Source organism: Chroicocephalus ridibundus, chromosome 22 (assembly GCF_963924245.1).
Source record: "Chroicocephalus ridibundus chromosome 22, bChrRid1.1, whole genome shotgun sequence".
In the NCBI taxonomy this organism is placed as follows: Eukaryota; Metazoa; Chordata; class Aves; order Charadriiformes; family Laridae; genus Chroicocephalus; species Chroicocephalus ridibundus.
Genome location: NC_086305.1, coordinates 1,805,342 through 1,823,884, shown reverse-complemented (window position 1 = coordinate 1,823,884; position 18,543 = coordinate 1,805,342). Strand labels below are relative to the sequence as shown.

At 47.9% G+C, this 18,543-nt stretch overlaps 1 protein-coding gene and 1 long non-coding RNA gene across 2 annotated transcripts; one reads left to right on the top strand and one right to left on the bottom strand.

Moving 5' to 3' along the window:
• Positions 1-7,459: 7,459 nt before the first annotated feature.
• On the bottom strand, positions 7,460-18,543 carry LOC134526340 (uncharacterized). Its single transcript, XR_010073945.1, has 3 exons — positions 18,297-18,543; positions 8,071-8,206; positions 7,460-7,591 (listed from the first exon to the last, which is right to left on the bottom strand). It is a non-coding gene; the product is annotated as an uncharacterized LOC134526340 (long non-coding RNA).
• Positions 8,943-15,526, top strand: TINCR (TINCR ubiquitin domain containing). The gene is made up of 2 exons (XM_063357727.1): positions 8,943-9,202; positions 15,451-15,526. Exons 1-2 carry the CDS (start codon positions 8,943-8,945, stop codon positions 15,452-15,454), a joined length of 264 nt encoding a protein of 87 aa, XP_063213797.1. The 3' UTR covers positions 15,455-15,526.

Below are 18,543 nucleotides of genomic sequence, written 5' to 3'. Positions count from 1 at the left end.
GAAAGGCCTTAAGAGAGACTTCTAAGGAAAAACTGCTCTTTATTTATCTAATGGTAGAATGAACATGGAGCCAACACCAGCACAATGCCTGTAAGCAAGGCCAGAACCCCAAAAAACATCCCCAAAGCACCTCTGTGCCAGTCAGAGCGCTCGCTAGGCTGCTCAAGCTGCCTTTTGTGAGAGATTTCCTGCTGTATTGATTCAAAATAAAACCAACGCTCACACTGCTACTAAAACCAAGTCCTCAACCCCCGGCGGCCCCACCCTTTCCCTGACGCAGAGGGCTTCGGCCCCCCAGCCCAAAATGGCCGCCAGGAAGCGCCCCGGGGGGCTGCGAGCTGGAGGCGCCAAGATGGCGGCGCGCCCGCGGACTACAGCTCCCAGAGGGCTGTGCGCGATCGTCCCGCCCCGCCTCAGCGTCCTCAGCCCCGGCCGGGCCCGCCCAGCACCTCCTGTACCTCCATCCCTCGTTAGCGGCAATTAAATGACCCCGTTCTGCGTCCCGTCCCGCCCCCCCCATATATGAAATAATGCTATGAATTTTTAACAGCTGTAAGTTGAGTGTTTGCTGGGAAATCGGTGCTTGCTCTTCCCCACTCAGATCGTGCCCATACTCCTTGGCATGTCTCACGTAATTAAACATGCTTTTCCCCCCAGAAATTGCCATATTTGCCTTTTCTACTCTGGCCCGCAGGTCCTGCTGCAACAAGATGGCCTCACGGGCATCTTTTGTCAGTTTCTGATGATTTGAGCAGTGAAAGATAAAATCTGCACATTAGGTGGAGCAGTCCCCTGTGCGTCCGGTGCCGCAATAAAGAATACCCGCCTAATAGTCACCAAGGCTACTGAGTCTTAACTTCGGCATTTCACTGCATCAAGGTCCTGAGCCTGGGAACTGGTTTAAGAAGTCAGGGTCAAGCACTAAAATTAACAGCGCTGCTGAACCTGCAGAAACGGCATTAAAAACTAACAAACCATACTGATGACCATCATGGCTCGTGTTTCCCCTTGCCCTCTTGCCCCGCAGGCTGCTGCTGGGCCCGGCCCCGGGCAGGGGGTGCTGGAGGGGTCTGGGCTGACGGTGCAGCCGTGGTGATCTCCACTAGCCTTCTTTGGGGCAATGTACACCTTTAAAAACTTTCTTCTGCTGGCTGTGACCCGGTGGTCCAGGTCAACACACTACTCCTGTGAGTTCAAACCAGTCAGCCACATTTTATAGCTCCTTTGGGGCATCCTGCGTCCAGGCTGGACCCTGCCCGGGTGTTCCTGCTCCACGCGAGCCAGGGGGGTGGATGTGCCACAGGCCCTCTTTGTAGCTCTTTTTCAGAAGGAGCAGGTTTTGGGGCGCAGCTTTGGAGACACATCAGGTGGGGGAGGACCGTGTTAGCCCCGTCTGACCTGGCGCATGTGGGAACTCATGTGATGGCGGCAGATGCAAGACCGTGCACGCCTCTCCCCGGGACTACAGCTGCGTATAGCCTTAGGCACATGTTTTGAGCTGTTTCTATGGCTGCTCTCGCAGCCTCTTCATAATTTCTGATTATTGAGATGAGCAGAGGTGGCTTTCCAGCCAGCTCACCAGCCCCTCTCCCGCTGCAGGCTTGGGCAGGCCCAGAATCAGTGCTGGAGAAGTGAACACTGAACAAGACTCTTTTGCCTTTGTATTTCTACTGCAGGAAGATAATTTTTCTAATCAACTCTGTATCATGACTCAGAGCCACATTTAGAAAGGAACATCAAGGAACACGTCACCCTGTGTAGCCCTTCAACCAGGTACATTCCCTTCTTCCCCTCCCTGCTTCACGAACTGGAGAGAAGTACCTGAAAAATTCACTCTGGTCTCTCGGCAATGATAACCCTGTCACTCCCACAGCCTCTGGCTTTCATTAGCTTGGGAAACAGTGAGAAACCAAGAGAGAAAGAAGAGCCCTCCAAAGCATTTCTTATTTTCCAGGCGGGCGGGAGGGTGCTCTAAGGAGTTCCTTTGTTTTTCCTTTTCTTTCATAAGGATTGTTTGGGCCCAGCAAGGCTTGGCAAGGTTGGGTGCATAAATATGAGAGGATACCAGAAGGAAATGAAGCTGGATTGTTCAAGAGTGTGCTCATTTCTTTGGCAGCACGCTGCATGGGAAGCGTGTTGCAGCAGGCGTTTTAACAGACTGGGGCAGAGGGGTTGGACCTGTGGCCTGAAGTCTGGCAGGTCTCAAAATTTTCTATGCTCTCAACCCGTGCTCCTTTTTTATTGCCCAGGAGTTAGGTGGGACCCCACCATGTCCCATTTCACTATCTGGGAAAAGCAGACATTTTATATCCCCACTTTCTCCCCCAGCCGCTGCTCCGCTCTAAGCTCTTGGTCATAAAAGATCACCTCCTCTCTCTCCCATTGACTGAGCTCCAACTCCTCCTCGTATGTAAAGCTGCATGTGTCAAGGCTAGAAATGTTTCAAAAGAGAAGAAAGAAGCTGTTGACAATCCTTTACCAAATTTCTATCAGTTTCCTACTATAAGTATCTCCTAATAGTCCACTCTCGTAAATTTTCTGTTCTAGAAACTATATAATATGGTGTATCATTAGCAGCACACTGTAGCAAAGGTGGCACTAGAATGAACATCAAACTCGTCTCTTCCTGGCGTTTCCTTTCAAATGACAAAAAATCCGTAATTTCTTTGTGGGTTCTCCCTGCAGAGCTGTCTCCCAGCATGATGCATACGGCCCAGCAGTAACAATCTGTAATACTCCTTTTCTGATACTTTCTCATCCATTACTCACCACAGGTGCAGACAAGGTACTGGGCTAGGTGTGACCAAAGTGGTAGATCTACTCTTCCCGTGCCTAGATCCAAGGGGAATTTACCTCTTTTCTTAAATAATCCTGGTTATCTGCATTTCCCAGTGGGGTCCTGAACACCTGAGATGCTGAACTTGACACTGTTTTGAATAGGTTGGCAGAATTCACTCAGCACCTGAAACATGCACCTGTTTGGGAAGCCCGTCTCACTGCCAATGTCTAGTACACCAGAAGAAAGCAAATCCCATCCTATATGCATGTTAACATTCCTGGCTAATACAGAATGGAGGGGAGAGCACCAGAAGAGGAGGAATCGGCAGCCTCTATGCCAAGACTTTGGCTGCTCTTCCTTTCTCTGGGCTGGCTGCGTTGCCTTCACCGGTGAGACCGTTTTTTTTGCAGAGAAGGATTTGCCTTTATACCGAAGGACAGTCATCTCTCTGGACCACCCCCTCTTGAGTTACTTTGCCCATTTCTGGGCCACAGTGAAAGCTTTAAGCTCTTCCTTGCCATTAGATGGCAATGTAGATCCACAAATTCTCCTTCTTCCTTGAGCCCTGGAAAACCATCTTGCTGCTGGTGGAATGGCTGGTAAAGACTCAAATCTTCTATTTCCGTCTACCTCACTTTTTAAGACAGAGGCATCCTTAATTTCTTTCTCCTGCAAATAAATGGAGCTGGCTGCCTGGGATACCAGGTCCTCAGTGGCATAAGCGCTCACTCTCTCTCCATCTAGGGCCCTCCTTTGTGCAGAGAGGTTTATTTTTTTGCTCTTCCAGCAATTAATTTGTTTCATTTTGCTGTTTCCACAAGACATTTTGCTGCCTTGCTTGTTTCTCAGCTTACTGCCAAACCTGGTAGGCGAGTGAGTCATGGGCTGCCGCAGGCCAAACCCTGGAGGATACAGACTTCTTCCTAGGGTCATGAATCTCCCATCTGGGAAGTTATAAAGAACTGCAGTGAGAAATAACTACCACCGCAAAATGCTTTCCCCCATACCCATTTTTCAGTTTTTCCATTGTCTGCACTTGACCGGTTCATTTAACATGTGCGTTACTGGTTTTTTTTCCCTTCACATTTCCCTTTCCACCAGAAAATGTCACCAACTCACATCCAACTTTTGCTCAGAAAACGTGCAGGTTCATTTGTGTTCCAAAACTAGGCAAGCGTGCTCCACCAAAGCTGAATATACATAGCTTTTTTTCTGGAGCCCGTTTTAAGTTCAATCCCATGCCAAACAGAGTCCACCAGCTCCCATTAACGCAATATTGATGCTGGGCAGCTAGCCAGGGAAGTTGTAGGATCTTTTGGAGTCCAATCCTGCAGCAGGGTCTGTCTGGCTTGGTAACTTCAGCTGCTTTAAGTGGCAGAAATCCTCATTTGTACCAAAAACAATGAGAGGGGGATAAACCCTCCCTTTCTGAGATATCTTTTTTTAAAAAAAATCTGTTATGCTGCCAGAGCAGATGGAGAACTCCTGACTATTGTCTGGAACGGGGCAGGATGACAGGGACCTTTTCCCCTGTGCCAGGCAAGGATGGGAGATTGTGGCTGGGAATTCAGTGGAACAGAAAAGCCATTTGGTCTGGGAGCACAGGACCCTATAGCTTGACAGGCAGATGACAGGACAGGGTCAGGACTGTCACTTTTCCTCATCCCTCACACCTCCCGTATATGTTAATATAAGCACCTTCCAGCGTGTCTGTATTTTAAACGGCCTAAACAATGAGGATTCTGCCCTAATCCCCAGGAGAAGTGCTCTTCCATCATAGAAAGGCTCTCTTTATTTCTGGTGTGCAAGAAGTTAATAGTATTCCTAAGCACTCTTGCAGATGTGAGCGGTATGCTGTACATAAGTTATATCAGGAGAAAGCGTTATCGCCTGGGCTTACATATTTTGTGCTTATCCATTGGACTCTAAAAAGCTGTTGCATTTAATTACCCATTTTTCAAAGCATTTATTAATCATTTATTAGCTCTTTGTTCATTTGCTGTAGATGTAACTTGACATATAAAGTGAGCCCAGTCACTTTATAACCAAGCACATCTCAGGAGGAGGAAAGCACTGGGTGATAAGAAAGGTCTTACTCATCTTACTTATCTGTAAAGCGCTCGGCACATGGTGGTACAGCTCTAGCTGGGGCCTCTGGGTACTTCAGGAATATAAATACTCGCGCCTTAAGCTGCCCCATCACCTGAGCTGTCTGGGGCACTGGATGAATTAGGTGGCAGGCTGCACACTGGACTGCAGATTTCTAACGTTAAGTTATCACTGTCAAGCCTGATGATTTGTCCTGCATGGCCGTTCACTCCCTGTGAGCGAACCTTTCCCAGCCCCGTGCTCCCCAGCCCCCAGCGTGGGTCTCGGAGCTCACAACGCTGCAGCCTTCCCTCCGCACCATCAGTTATCAGAGCAGAAAGACAATCGCAGGGTAGAGAACGTGCCCATGAGCAGAATCGTGTGCCTCGGGGAGTCCTAAGGCCCTCTTTGGTAGCCAGTGCTGTAGAGTTGCAGGTACAGCACGGTCAGCCTGACAAGGGCAGCCATCTTCACACTTCATCCCTTGCTGTCTATCTGCTCCCAAACACAAACTCACCCCAAACAAACATCAGAGGAAAATCCTTAGTGTTCAGCATGACTGACCGCAAGTCCTGGGATCAGAGAGCGTCAGGAAACAGCTAAGTATCTTCCTTGCCTGAAAGGCCAGCACTGTGAGAGTGGTTTCCCCAGACTTACAGGCTCTGCCAGGGGAATTAGGGTCAAAATTTCCACAGATGTTGCAATTTCCCTATGGTTGTTACTACGAAATAAAGGTTTCTTTATTTCCTTATAGAGCAACATCCCAGTTCTTTGTGTCCTTTGCAAGGAGAACAGCACAGCAAGCAGCAAAACACAGCCGTTGCCAAAAAAACCCCCCAAACCCACCTAAGAAATAAGCGTCTCTATTCTAGCACTGTAAGAAGACATTATAAGGCCCAGGATCACCTCAACCAGCTTGAGGCATCTTAATGAAGCACCTACTTCAGGCAGGTGTTTCTCTTTTGCTCTAGTCAATGCAGTAAGGAAGCTTGCAGAACAGAAGAGGAGACAACATTTTATAAACGCTGTTGCTTTATTTTTTTCCCCACTAAAAAATCATAGCCCACCTGGGTTTTAAATTGCTTTTCAGGCTTTCCTAATGAATGTTTCTCTGAATGTTTGCACGTCCTCTGTTTGCCCTCAATATGGGGAAAAGCTTAAGTCAATAAGTTTTTATTTGATTTGTAAATAATGCCAGAGTGACACATTATCAGAGATTCTCAGAACTCTGACTCCATGTCTTGTCCTCTAGATATGACATGCCAGAGCCGTCACCCAAGTAGGCTGCATGGTGCAGGGTAGGGGATGGAGATTAAAATAACTTTGAGGAAAGACCATCTAGAACTTTATCCTGTACCTCTGTTTAGCCCACAAACTGTCAGGAGCTGGTGAAATAATTGCTTTGGACAGATAATAAAACATCCTCCAGCAAAACTAAGGTACTTAATATACTGCCCAAGTCAATTTCCCTTATTTCGTCTGTCCTCTTGCTTTTAATAATGGTTTAATGAAAAATTCAAAATTAATTGGAACTGGCATTAGACATTCACGTGTTCCAGTGAGGGTTTCACTGCTTCAATATTTCATAACCTGACTTCGCTGCTATGCTTCTCCTTATCCTGGCTTCCACAGGCTAGAATATCATCTCTTGTCATAAAATCAGGGGTCCCAATATGGGCGGATGTGGGCACACGAGAGAAGTTTGCAAGCACATCATAGGCAAAGAAATAAAAATGATAGCTGTGTGTTTTCTCTCTGCCACCATCCCCCCTTTCTACGCAATGATACACATCTGAGCCTTGACTGGAAAGAGCTGTCCTAAAAATAAACAGGAGCCGTCTGAAAGGTGTCTGAGGGAGGTATTTGGCAGCTGTCAGGCTGTCACGTATGCTTGAAGGATGGAGCTGATGGACTCGCTGACACCAGACGGGCTCTGCTGAAATGAGAATGCCTTATGCTTCCTTTGGCACTCAGTGGGCAGATTCTGTTGGCTGGAGCCATCAGACCTCAGCACGTCTGGGGCCCGATCCAGTTCTGGCTGCCGTCAATGAGAGTCTGCCCTTGGATGGCAGTGGGACTTGGATCAGACCCTTGCTTTACCCCTGAGACTCTGGCTTTACACCAGGGACAGATTTTGGCTCCCCAAATGAATGTCACCCCAATGAAGAAGGATACACCAGGCCCTAGGCTTGTAAGCTTCTCTAGCTCTCTGAAAACAAGACCTCTCACTGGGGTGCCCAGATATGGGGAGCAGAGCCTAACCTTTGGTATTTTTTGTTATAACCGCTTTGCACCACTCCGTGCCTCAGTTTCTCCTGCTCTAATCAGGGCGGTGGTGTCCTGTCTTCAAGAAGATTATTGACGTATTTGTAGAGCCAGGCATTTTTAAATGCTTCCAGACCATGACTCTGCTAAAAGCTGTTCCTGTTTCCCACAAGGTGCTTAATGGACACGTGTTACACCATGCAGCAGTCATGAGATGAGCAAACAGAAACACGAAGGCATGACATGACTCATCTCAAGCCTTTGCAGCAACTCAGTGGCAGAGCGAGGACCCAAGAATCCCAGTCCCCACCAAAACAATCATACCTTTACACTGATTGACTCTGGAAAGAAAATCTTGGTAGCAGAAGCTTCAGTTCTTCTCGAGTGCACAGGAAAATCTCCATGGCCTGTAGTGTAACTGAAGATATTCGCTGCTCTTCTTGGCAGAGATATACTGTGCTGGAGAGGAAAAAAGAAGGGAGGTGTGAAGACAGGATGGAAACCTCCTTGTTTGGCAGTGGGATAGGGGACACCTCTCTTGGGAGGTGACCCTCTCAATGGGAGCTGACTGCTACCATATCTGAAAATCTGACAGTTTGTTTTGTTATCTAATAGGCAGGAGCAGCCCATTTTTAGTGAAGAGCAGACTCTGAAGTCAACTATCCGGCAGTACTTTGGTCTGAAAATGCTGCTCTGCGTTGAGGAGAATGGACAAGGGAATTAATTCCTGTAATATGGGCTAGAGGAAATTACCTACAAGATAAAAGGGTGACTTGATCTTTTTGAGAAAAAGAAAAAAACAGGACTTCCTTATCTTGATGATGTTTGCTCTGAAGTATCATCTTGTGACTGCCAGAGTCTGCCTTGCAGGATCATTCAATTACAGCCAGCTCCCACGGCTCGCATCGCTTCCTTCCTTTCGGAGGTATCGTACTTACCGAAGTATTGCTTGTTCCTCTTGGTATTCGAGGCCTCTGTTGTCGCCTGTTTGCGTGGTGTGTCTGCAGCCCCGTGATGCTGTCCCTGCTCACGTGCTAGAGCAGGATACGACCAGCCCTTCAATTAGGCAGGGATCTGAAAGGAAGAGGAAATCAAGATGATGAACCAGTGAGGAGCAGGTGTGAGTCAGTGTTAGATATCTGACAGTATGAGGAGCAACGACTGAGTCCCACTCCTTTTGGAGGGTCCTGGCCTCTTTGCCTACAATAACTGTACACACCTCCTCGGGGGAAACTGCACTGCACTAAGGAGGGGTGTTCCCACCAGCCAGGCTCTGTGTCTCCTTCAGGACGCTCTGGCTCTCCCCCATGAGGAATTTTTCACTATGCAGAGTACTTTTCTTCATTAAAATGGCCACGTTAAATAGCTGTGAGGTTCCTCAACGCCTACTTTGTTGAACTAATCATCTACCCCATAGCTGGCAGCTTTTTAGAGCAGGAGACAAGAGGTTACTAAACCCCTTCATTTCTCACATGCACCCACGTTTCTAATGGCCATCGAGATCCAGCTTTAAAGTCCTCTGAGAGTCATTGGAATGAAGAGCACTTTGAGAAGACGTTGTAATTATTATGGGATTTAGGGGTGCGTGGAAATGATTCATGGAGACGTTTCCCAGCCAGCAGGCTCTTGGAGCCAGGTGAGCTCTTCCCTGGAATGTGAAGCACGCAGCACAGCAACTGGGAGGAACAGGTTTGGCAGGACATTTTAAGCTGTTCACAGCAGACAGCCTCTTCAGAGCCACATCCCTGCTCTACCAACCTCCCAGCTGGATGTTCCTCTCTGCCACACTGGCCTTGCTGAGCTGGAGAGGATGGACACGCTGCGAAGGAGCCTTTCTCGCTGGAAGAGGTACCACATTAAGGTGCACCTGGCTGACGAGGACCTGATGATGCCCCTGACGGTCAAGCCTAGAGACACAGTGATGGACCTACGGGCTCACTTAGTACGGGAGGGCGTCACTTCCTGGAAGAAGACATTTTATTACAACTCCAGGCAGCTCGAAGAGCACGAGACTCTCAAAGAAGCCAATATCCAGAATGGCTCTGTCCTGCTTCTTGTCAGCAATAAAAGGTAGGCAAGGAGCTCGTCTGCAGCAGGGGCGGTGCAAAGGAAGGGGAATGCTCGGCGTATCTCAGCCCTTTGGGATGCTTCCCTGTTGGGTTTGCAGAAAGCAGATCAGGAACTCAAACCCTGCAACTTTCAGCAGGCAGATTGAGATTCAAGGTGCTTCAGCTCTAGTGAAATAAGCGGGTAAGAGGAGGAGGAAATCTGGTTGATGCTGCCTGTCCTGTCTCTGATCAGGTCTCACTTTCCCAACTCCGTGGCCAAGCACAGAGGCAGAGAAGACGTGCAAAAGGGCAGGGGAGATTTTGTGACACAGGGGAGTGCTCTGGGAGACTCTCATCCTCATTCTTTCCTGCTATGCCTGGCTTCCTCCTTTTCTTTGTTCTAGATACTTTCCGCAAGTCGGTGGGGGTGGCACAGTCCTGCTTTAACAGGGGGCAGCTGTGAGCCGCCAGCTCGCGGCAGAGCACCAGGAGAGACGGCAAGAAGCTGTAACTTCCCCAGATGTGGCCAGAACATGGCAGAAAGTACAGTGAGACTAGAGACTTCCAGGATAACCAGTGCGAAGGAGATCAGTCAGGGCAAGTATTGTGTTCCAGTGGGAATGAAAGCTGAGATAAAGGACCCGAGACCCACTGGCCCACAGGATGATTTAGATTCAGTGGGGTGAATTTATGCTCACCTGCGCTGTCTTTCCTAATGCCTGGTCGTTGCTGCCAGCATGATAAATTCTGTGAAGCATTTTGGGGATAGCGGGTAGAAGAGGTGCACAGCAGAGCGCGGGTGCACTGTGTCTAATTCAGCTTTCTGAATCCTGAGCCCTCCGAGTTACGTGTCTATGCTGATCAGAGCTTCCACTGCAGAAAAATCTGCACTAAAGACTTCAGTTCCTGATTATATGCCACATACTGGAATGGTCCTATTTTCCAGTCCAGAGGCAGCTTGAAATCTCACACAAAGAAGATTTAATAAAGCATTTCCTTTCAGAGCTCAGCCAGACACAAGAGATTTCACATCGCTCAGCTAACTGCAAACCCCAAGTCACCCACGGCCCCTTTCTCCAACATCTCATTTCAGCTCTCTGATTAACTTGGCTCAGCTCCTCCTTTTCACCTTGTTTTTAATGGCAGGAACATTTCTATTTGTTGTTGTTTCCAGTGTTTATTTTCCTAAACTGCAGAGCCTGAATTTTCGAGAGTAAAAAAGGATTCTGAGGATGACCGAGCTATCGTAGCGTGGTCCCCCTAGATATTTCTGAGACATGCTTGTGCGTAGCTTGGCATCATCGCCCTGCTCGGTACGTGGTGCTGGGCTGAGCACAGCCTCTGTCACTCAGCTCCTTGCCAGATCCTCAGCATAAAGAGGGCTAGTTTTTATCACTCTATCACTTAAACTGGGAGTTAGGAAATACAGAGTGGGAGAAGGCAAGTGCTGCATTGCAATTGAGATTACAGCACCATTTTGAGCCTATTTGGCCAGAATCTTTAGGTGTTATAAATCCACGTTGCTCCAATAGTGTCCGTGGAGATGTGCTGGTCTGTATCAGCTGGGTAACTGCGCAGCCTTGAGGAATAGGAGGAGAGTAGCCTACGCAGTGTTGGGACTGTCTAGGAGGCAGAGAGAACACGGTGCTGGGTTTGGCCAGCAGCCCTGAGGATTTAAGAGTTGGTTTTAGTACTTCACCGTGAGGTACTAGTGAGGTGGAGTGAAGCACTCCACTCCAGTGAAGTACGGACCCTCTCCATCAAAGGTCAGCATCTGCTTCTTAAGTTCTCCCTGAAAATCTTGGTGTCTCCTACTTACTCTTTTGTATTGAGATGCCAGCCAAGCAGAGCTGTGTTAATTCCAAAAGTGGAGTTGCTCTGATTGCCAAGGTCTGCAGCTCAGTGTCGTGCCTATAAATATTAATGGTCACTCTGTATGCTGTGTGTTCCTACAAGGGGCTCACGGGACAGTTTACTTTGAACCAGAAAAAACATGAAAATGACCCTATTTTTCATCTCCCCCCCGCCCCTTTAATGCCTTTGTAGATAATTGGCATTTAGCAAAGGCCAAGTCAGCATTTCTACTTCTTACTCGTGTTTTCTGGGGTTTATAACTTAGTCATAAAAATTCACTTAAGGCTGCAGCTTGGCAGGAAAGGGATCAGCATACCAGCTAATGCCGAAAATTTATTTGGACCTTAGTGTTTAAAAGTTCAAGCAAGCCATTCTGGAGTTCAGTCAATATGACCTCTCGCCCTGGGAAAACACACGGGCAGGCCAGAACTGGGAATATCACATCCACTGGGGATGCAATTCCCCCTTGTGCAGGGCTTGTTAATCACATTACTGCTGCACTGATTGAGATTGCAATCCTGTTGCAGTAGAAGCTGAGCAAAGAACGCGCTGAAAAACAGTTTCTGCCCTAGAGAGCTACATATTACAATAACATGGTTTGCAAGTGGGTAAAACAAGCAAAGCAAGACTTGAAATGTGAATGAACAAGCAGAGAGAGAAACCCCCCAGCTCAGTGGCCTTGGGCCAACCTGCGGTGTTCAAGCCGTTGGTGCCCAACACAAGGAGACCACCAGTGAGTCTCGACATGGAAAGCGCAGCCAAGCAGCACAGATGCAAGAGCATCCACAAGAGCAGGCAGCAGGCTGTCCCAAACGCCCGAGGCGTGATCAGTCCTGGCACTGTGGACCACGCCACGGCAGAACCTGTTTGGCTCGCTCTGGAGGCGGTGCAGGGCCCCAGAGCCAGGTAGCTGCTCAGCTGGTCTGGTGGTGATGTGGGAGTTCCTGAAACTGGCACGGCTGTTCCCAAATTTTGTCTGCTGCAGTGAGCCACCTGGATGCTCTTTGCTGGCTGCACGTTGTGGAATGGTGTAGTGAGCAGCAGTGCTGGATAGTGGGTGTACAGCATTAGCTGCTCCTCGTTGACAATTTGTTGGCTGCATTTTGAGGTTTGATGTTAGGTGGAGGGATATTGTCTTGAACTGGCGAATCCACCACTTAACCCACGAACTATTTCAAATAGAGGATGTAAATGGGTGATCCGGAGTAATTCCTAGATGTGCTGTCTGCCCATCACTGACCCTTCCTAAGGATGTAGAGCTCCAGCTGGCTCTGGATGTGGTACAAGCACAGCACATTGACAGAGCCCTCGCACTTGGAGTCAGGCTCCTTTCTCATGCGGTCACCTCTAGCACCCAGTCAGACACGGTTTGTACTAATCAATTCACCAGTGCTTGGACTGCTCTATGTTGGAGTATCGCACTACGGTATTGGCCCAGTCCAGATGCATTTTGGGAGCTAGCATGGGCCAGGGACTGTTCCTTATGGGCTGTCTGGATGCGGCCATGCAGGTTTGGAGGGTAAGAATTTAGTAGGAAAATATTGGCCATTCTGTGCCAGCTGTCCTCCCAATGCAGAATAAAGTCCCAGGCACATTTAATTTACTGGCACAGGCTCAGCCCCAGCACATGGGATCCCCTCAGTCTTTTGGAAGCCGAGGTTCATTGAGGCCAGGCAGCTATTGTCATCATATATAGCTTGCCCGGAGAATGGAGTTCAGTAAGTCATTGGTGAATAGGTTAAATAAAGTAGATGCCGGCACTGAGTTTAGCAGAAGTCTATTATCCGGAATCTATTGGTGTTGATTTTCTGGCCTGGAGCCACCTGAAAACATCTATCTCGGGGCATTAGCTCAGTTACCATAACAACTCATCTAGGAACAACTCCTGACAGCTCGAAGAGCAGACCAAGCTCCCACGTGGTATATAAGCCACTCTTAGGTCAAGATAAGCATGTCCAGGGTTCTCCCTCTTCTGCAACCCAGCCTCAGTGTCCCTGGTGAGCGCCAGTGCTTGTACAAGCTTTAATATGCTTGCGACCCTGTTTTATCCTTCAGAGGCTGTTCAGCCTAGTTTTCCAAAGGTCCATCCGCTCAAGGAGCTACCTCCTGGCAGAATAACAAAACCATCCATCTTTGGGGAACCTGGCTAATACCCTTATTGGCATTCACTTTACAGACTCTGATTTTTGGCCTCATAAATGAAAACTATGACCAAGCCACTTGCATAAGGTCCAGTTTAGCTGATGCTAAGAAACTACTGCCTACATTTGACTCCCGTGATGACCTAAGGATTGGTGTTTGAGATGACAGACGCTCAGCAGTGGCTCTCTCCAGGCTTCTATTACTCCCCTATCCTGTCACCCCTTCTCATTCTCACTAGAATGGCCTGAGTAGTCACCAAGCACAGCAGATGATGTTGGATCTCTAGAAAGAGAAGCCAGAAAAATAATGGGATCTCCACAGTTTGACCCCGCATAGAAAGCTGTCATTACAGCCCAGATGAATTAAGTCGCTTGCAGCAGCTCTCAGTGTGATTTTGTGATGCCTGCTCCTTGCACCGACCTCCCAGCTCCTGGGCTTGCTCAGCAGTTACTCCCCAGCATGGAGGGGAGACTTCTCGCTCCCATTCAACTACTACAGACTTGCCCTGTTAAGCTTAGGCCTAGCAGCAGGCTCCAAGGCATCTCACACAAGGATAACGATCCTTTTAATAGCACTGGGAGTCTCTCTTCTCAGGGAAAACTAATTAAGTTCTTCAGCACATGCTTAGACATATGTTGACCTGGTACGGCCTTAACAGGCCCACTTCCATCTACTGGATAAACAACACTGGCTTAAAAAATATCCTCCTAGAGATGCATTACTTAGGCAACAGCCAGGTGGGGGACTGACTTCTCCATCTCTGTGGCTGAAGGTAGTATTTATGTGTATTACTCACGGGCCAAGCTCTCCGCTGGTGTAAACTCCTTAAAATCAGTTAAGTGATTTTTAAGTTCTGAAAGCACCCGTGCAGTTACCTCTGCTGACCTCTTGCAGAGTACAGGCCAGAAAATGACACCTGTATTAAGCTCAGTTACTTACTGTTCAGCACAAGAAGCTCATTTAAGCAAAGCAGAGGGTTGCATCAGCGGAGAACATGGTCCACAGGATCTGAATTCCTCCCCTGCGCAGTTGCATGGGATTGCAGTAGATTAAACTGAGCTGATGTGTCCCATGGGGGGTCTGTCTTGGCTCTAGGCAAAGAATTAATGAATGGAAAGTATATTCTAAAGCAGGCTCTTTTCTGGTGTGATATGGCACAGCTTCCTGGACTTCTCTGTAGTTGTGCTGATTTACACCAGGTGAGGATTTTGCCCAGTTGGGATAAATATCCTCTCCATGTCCTGGTATTGTATGTGGCAGATGTGCTACAGGGTGGGCTCACAGCAAACCCTGGGCTGTTACAATCCCCTGGAATTTCAAGTGAGGAAGGCAAGTGCTGGAATATGAATCCCATTCTGGGTTTTGCAGAAAACCCAACCTGCAGTTGATGTCAGCCGAAGCAGACTTACAGTGGCCTTTGCTAGGACCCAACAAAAAACCCCACCCCATAAACTTTGAACTTCTGTAAGTCCTGATGAAATGTTTGCAGCACAGACTCAGTTTCTTGTCTGCATAATTGCAAAGAGCAATTCACAGGAGTCGAAAGACTCAGCCCTGCACTTACTGGCTCGGCTGGGTGGGGTGGCTGCCTGGTAGAGCTGCTGCCTACGGGCCACGAGTATCTTGGTTGCAGTCCAAGGGACACTAATGAGCCCTCTAAGCAAATGCTAGCCCTGAAGAGGTACCCCTAGAAACTCGCAAGAGCTTCAGCCTCTGTTCTGGAGACCCCAGGGGGAAGCCCTAGATGATTTCTAAGGGTCTTCAGAAGAGTAACTAAGAAAGTAATCCTACTTTTGCTAAGCTTAAGTCTTCTGTGCGGGGCCTGTACCTCTATCAGAAAATGTTTATGGAACCATAACCCCAGAAAACCACCGTTTAGTGCTAATGCACGTGGGTGAGTGTCTAGAGCAATTCAAGCTCTGTCTTACTGTAAACATCCTCAAAGTGCTCCTAAAGCTACAGGCTGCCCTGTTTTGAGATGAAAAATGGATTTCCAGGAGCAGGTACTAAAGAGGGAGAGCCTTGCCTATGGGAAAAGGGCTTCCAGACAGTTGCAGGTTATCTGGAGGGTGAAGGCATCTTTTGCGGAAGGATAAACAGGTCTGAAACCCTGCAAGTGGCTTTTCCTCAGCTGTACAGTGGGACTGAAAAGACAAACCAGTCAGAGGATCAGGTTTACATCCTCCCCACGCCAGGGTGAGTGCCTCCTTGGTCAAATGCCGTTTTTGATTGCATGTCTACAGTGCTCCAAGTATTTGCCTCTTTCTTACTCAGATGATGCCAAAGAGCACAGCCAAAGCCATGAGAGACGGGGAGCGTGACAAGGGCTGAAGGGAAGCAGATGGAAGAGAGCTTGGCTGTGGAGAGGCAGCCCGGCCACCAGCCTTTGGTAAGTCCCTCCCCGCACGCTGGCTGAAGGACTGTTCAGAAAGCAGCTCCGAGTGTTTTCAGCACAGTACCCATGAATAATTAACCCAAACAAAACAACAAATAATGTTTCCTCATCAGCGTGCCATGTGGTCTCAGCTGCCAAAGGAGAAGTGCGGGTAAGACTGCCTCAGCTCCTGAGGGCAGTGAATCAGAGTGAAATGCCCGTGAAAGGGTGACTTCTGCCTGGGTGATGAAGCAAGAAGGAGCTGAGGTGGACTTTGCTTAGGGCCCTAGATGGGGACGCTGGACAACTGAGACTCCTTCCGACTCTCTCACAGAACATCTCAGTAAGTTGCTGATCTCGGCCTTTGTTTTCCTATGTGTAAGTCTGAGATAATTTATTTTTCCCTTTCTCACTCTTTGTCCATCCAACTGGAAGCGACTTAGGTCAGGGACTGTCTGGGCTCCTGAGCAGTTCCTATACAGCAGGGCCCTGATTTCTAGGTTGAAGGCTCTATACAGCAAATGAGCTGTAAGCACAATACAGACAGTCCTGGAGCTTGACAGCCTTTGTATATCCAAAAGACAGAGACTGGTTGGTCACCGTTACGGCAACTACCTCACCTGACATTGGGGACCCATCGTTACATCGAAACGGCCTTATTTTTGAGCCAGGGTTTAGAAGGTTTATAAGCTGTTCTTCCATCTGTGTGCCAGTCCCTCCGCTCCAATACCTTCTGAACCAGGTGACCTGATTCAGCCCAGTTTGATGGAAAGAGAGAGGTCTTACAGACCCAAGACTCCTGCAATTTTTGTGAAAAAACAGCAGCTGGATAGAAGAGAGACATTTAAGTTAATATCCTACTGAAGGAAAGGTAATTACACCTCTTGCTCCCTATCTATTTCGAGATGCAGCAGCCAGGAGACCAAGTGGCATTTAGATGCCGGCTGGTCAATCAGTACCTGTCTCGCTTCAAACCAGCTCCTGCCCTCGCCTGCAAAGCAAGAAGCTGTTGGAAGAGCTGAGGACTTTGCTGGCGAGGTCTGGAGGGGATAAGGATGCCCCGGGGATATTACAGTGAGCTGGGAGCACCAAGAAAGGAAGAAATAAAAAGCACCTGTAATATACAAATCACAAGGAAAACGGGTTTCACCAGTTCCCCTGCTCACAGAACAACTTGATTTTTAGGTTCAAACTTATTTTCAGGACTAAATGGATGTTTCTTTAACCACTACAGCACTTTCCCCAGAAAGTTTCACTGACTGGCAACTGTCTTACCAAACCCCTCAAACCTGCATTTTCTGTTTTTCAACTGAAAAACATGCCTTTCTGGACTTTTTTTGGCAATGAGAAAACATTTGATTCTTTTTTTTTTTCCCAACAAAAGTGTTTGAAGAAACACCATGGCAAATGGAATTTCTCATTTTCCAGTCTCTTTTTTTCCCAGGAAGAAAAATATTTCCCCAAGTACTTCCTTGGACTTTGTGCAGAAGGAGATTCTAGGACAGGCAAAGATGTGAACAGTCACAACTGAAGAACTTTCAGTACAGGCAATTGAGATGGACAAAGAGTGGGATGGGACTAAGCATGGGAAGAAGGAATGTGACTTTTCCAAGGTCAACCAAAAAGTTAGGCACGCAGTGGAGAACACGCTGGTGCTGTTGGGTCAGCATTTCTGCCACTTGACCGTGCGGCGCCTCTGCGCGTCTGTCTGTCCTAAAATAATGAGTTTCTTGGAGCAGGGCCAGTACTTTCCTGAGTGCTTGGAAAGTGCTTCGCGCAGCCCTAGGTACGGTCATAAATAATAATTTAAATGATAATAATAATATTAAAGTGGAGGCTTGCCACTGAAGATGGGACACACTCAGCAACAGAGTTCTAAATCTGTGCCCCTCGTCTAGTAAAAGGTACAGTTTGCCTCACCAAAGCCTGGGAGACCAGTATTCTCCGGACCTGATAATCACAGTCTTTCGCTCTGCAAAAGGCAAACTGACCTGAGTTGAATTAGGTCCAGTATCTGCTCTGACACCTCGTGCCTGTAGCTGGCAGCTCTGGTCAGCTCTGGAAGGCTTTTTGCAGCTCAGGAGGATATCTGGAAAGAATAAATTAACTGTGGTGGTGTGGGGAGCTGCCTGGACTAATGTTTTTTTCAGAGATAGGCTTTGATTGACACTTCAAATCTGCCTGACAATCTTTTATTCTAAGTGCAGTTGCTGCCTTTCTTCAGAGCAGGACGAGCTGGTTTGGTTGCTGTCCTTCAAACGATGGATTTTATCACATGGGAAAAAGAAGAAGAAAAAAAAAGCAAACCACCTGGAAACAGCCACAGGTACAGCATAAAAAGAGGTAAAACTAACTGGATCTATTTGAGATATTTCTGTTTTTCCCTCTATGCCATAATCCAGTGCAAGATATATGAGAAAAGAGGCTATGCTCTGAGGAACAAGAGCTGTTTTCTTTCTTTATTTGCCTGTTCATTATGTTGTTTTCCTTCAAGAGATTTTTAATGCTTTGCAGATAGGACTGTGCCACCCCCCGGTGATGAGAGGACTGGGAAGGCAGTGGGACAACCCTTTTACTCGCTTGTTCTACACTGTCTCTCCTACTGCCCGTCCTCCCCATGCTGCCTCTTACGCCTTAGTTTCAGGCATCCTTAATGCTCGCTAAATGCTGGGATGACACCGTTCAGCTGCTCTCAGAAGAGGGGACAGCCACTTTTTACAATCTAATTTAGACATTTGGGGTTTACCTGAGTCTGGTGAAGAAGAAGGTGGGGTCTCCAAACTGACAGACACGTGCTTTGAATCCTCTTCTGGACACCCACTTAGGTGGCAAAATAGGTCTCATCTGAGATGTCCTGCCTCTCCTCGTTCATCTAGGTCCATCAAAAAACAGACAGGTTTTTTAGACTGCAGAGTATAGGGCTGTTGTTGTATGTCCAAATACCAGGAAAGATGCTGATAGTAAGAACTGCTCTGAAACAGGTGTTTCCCTTG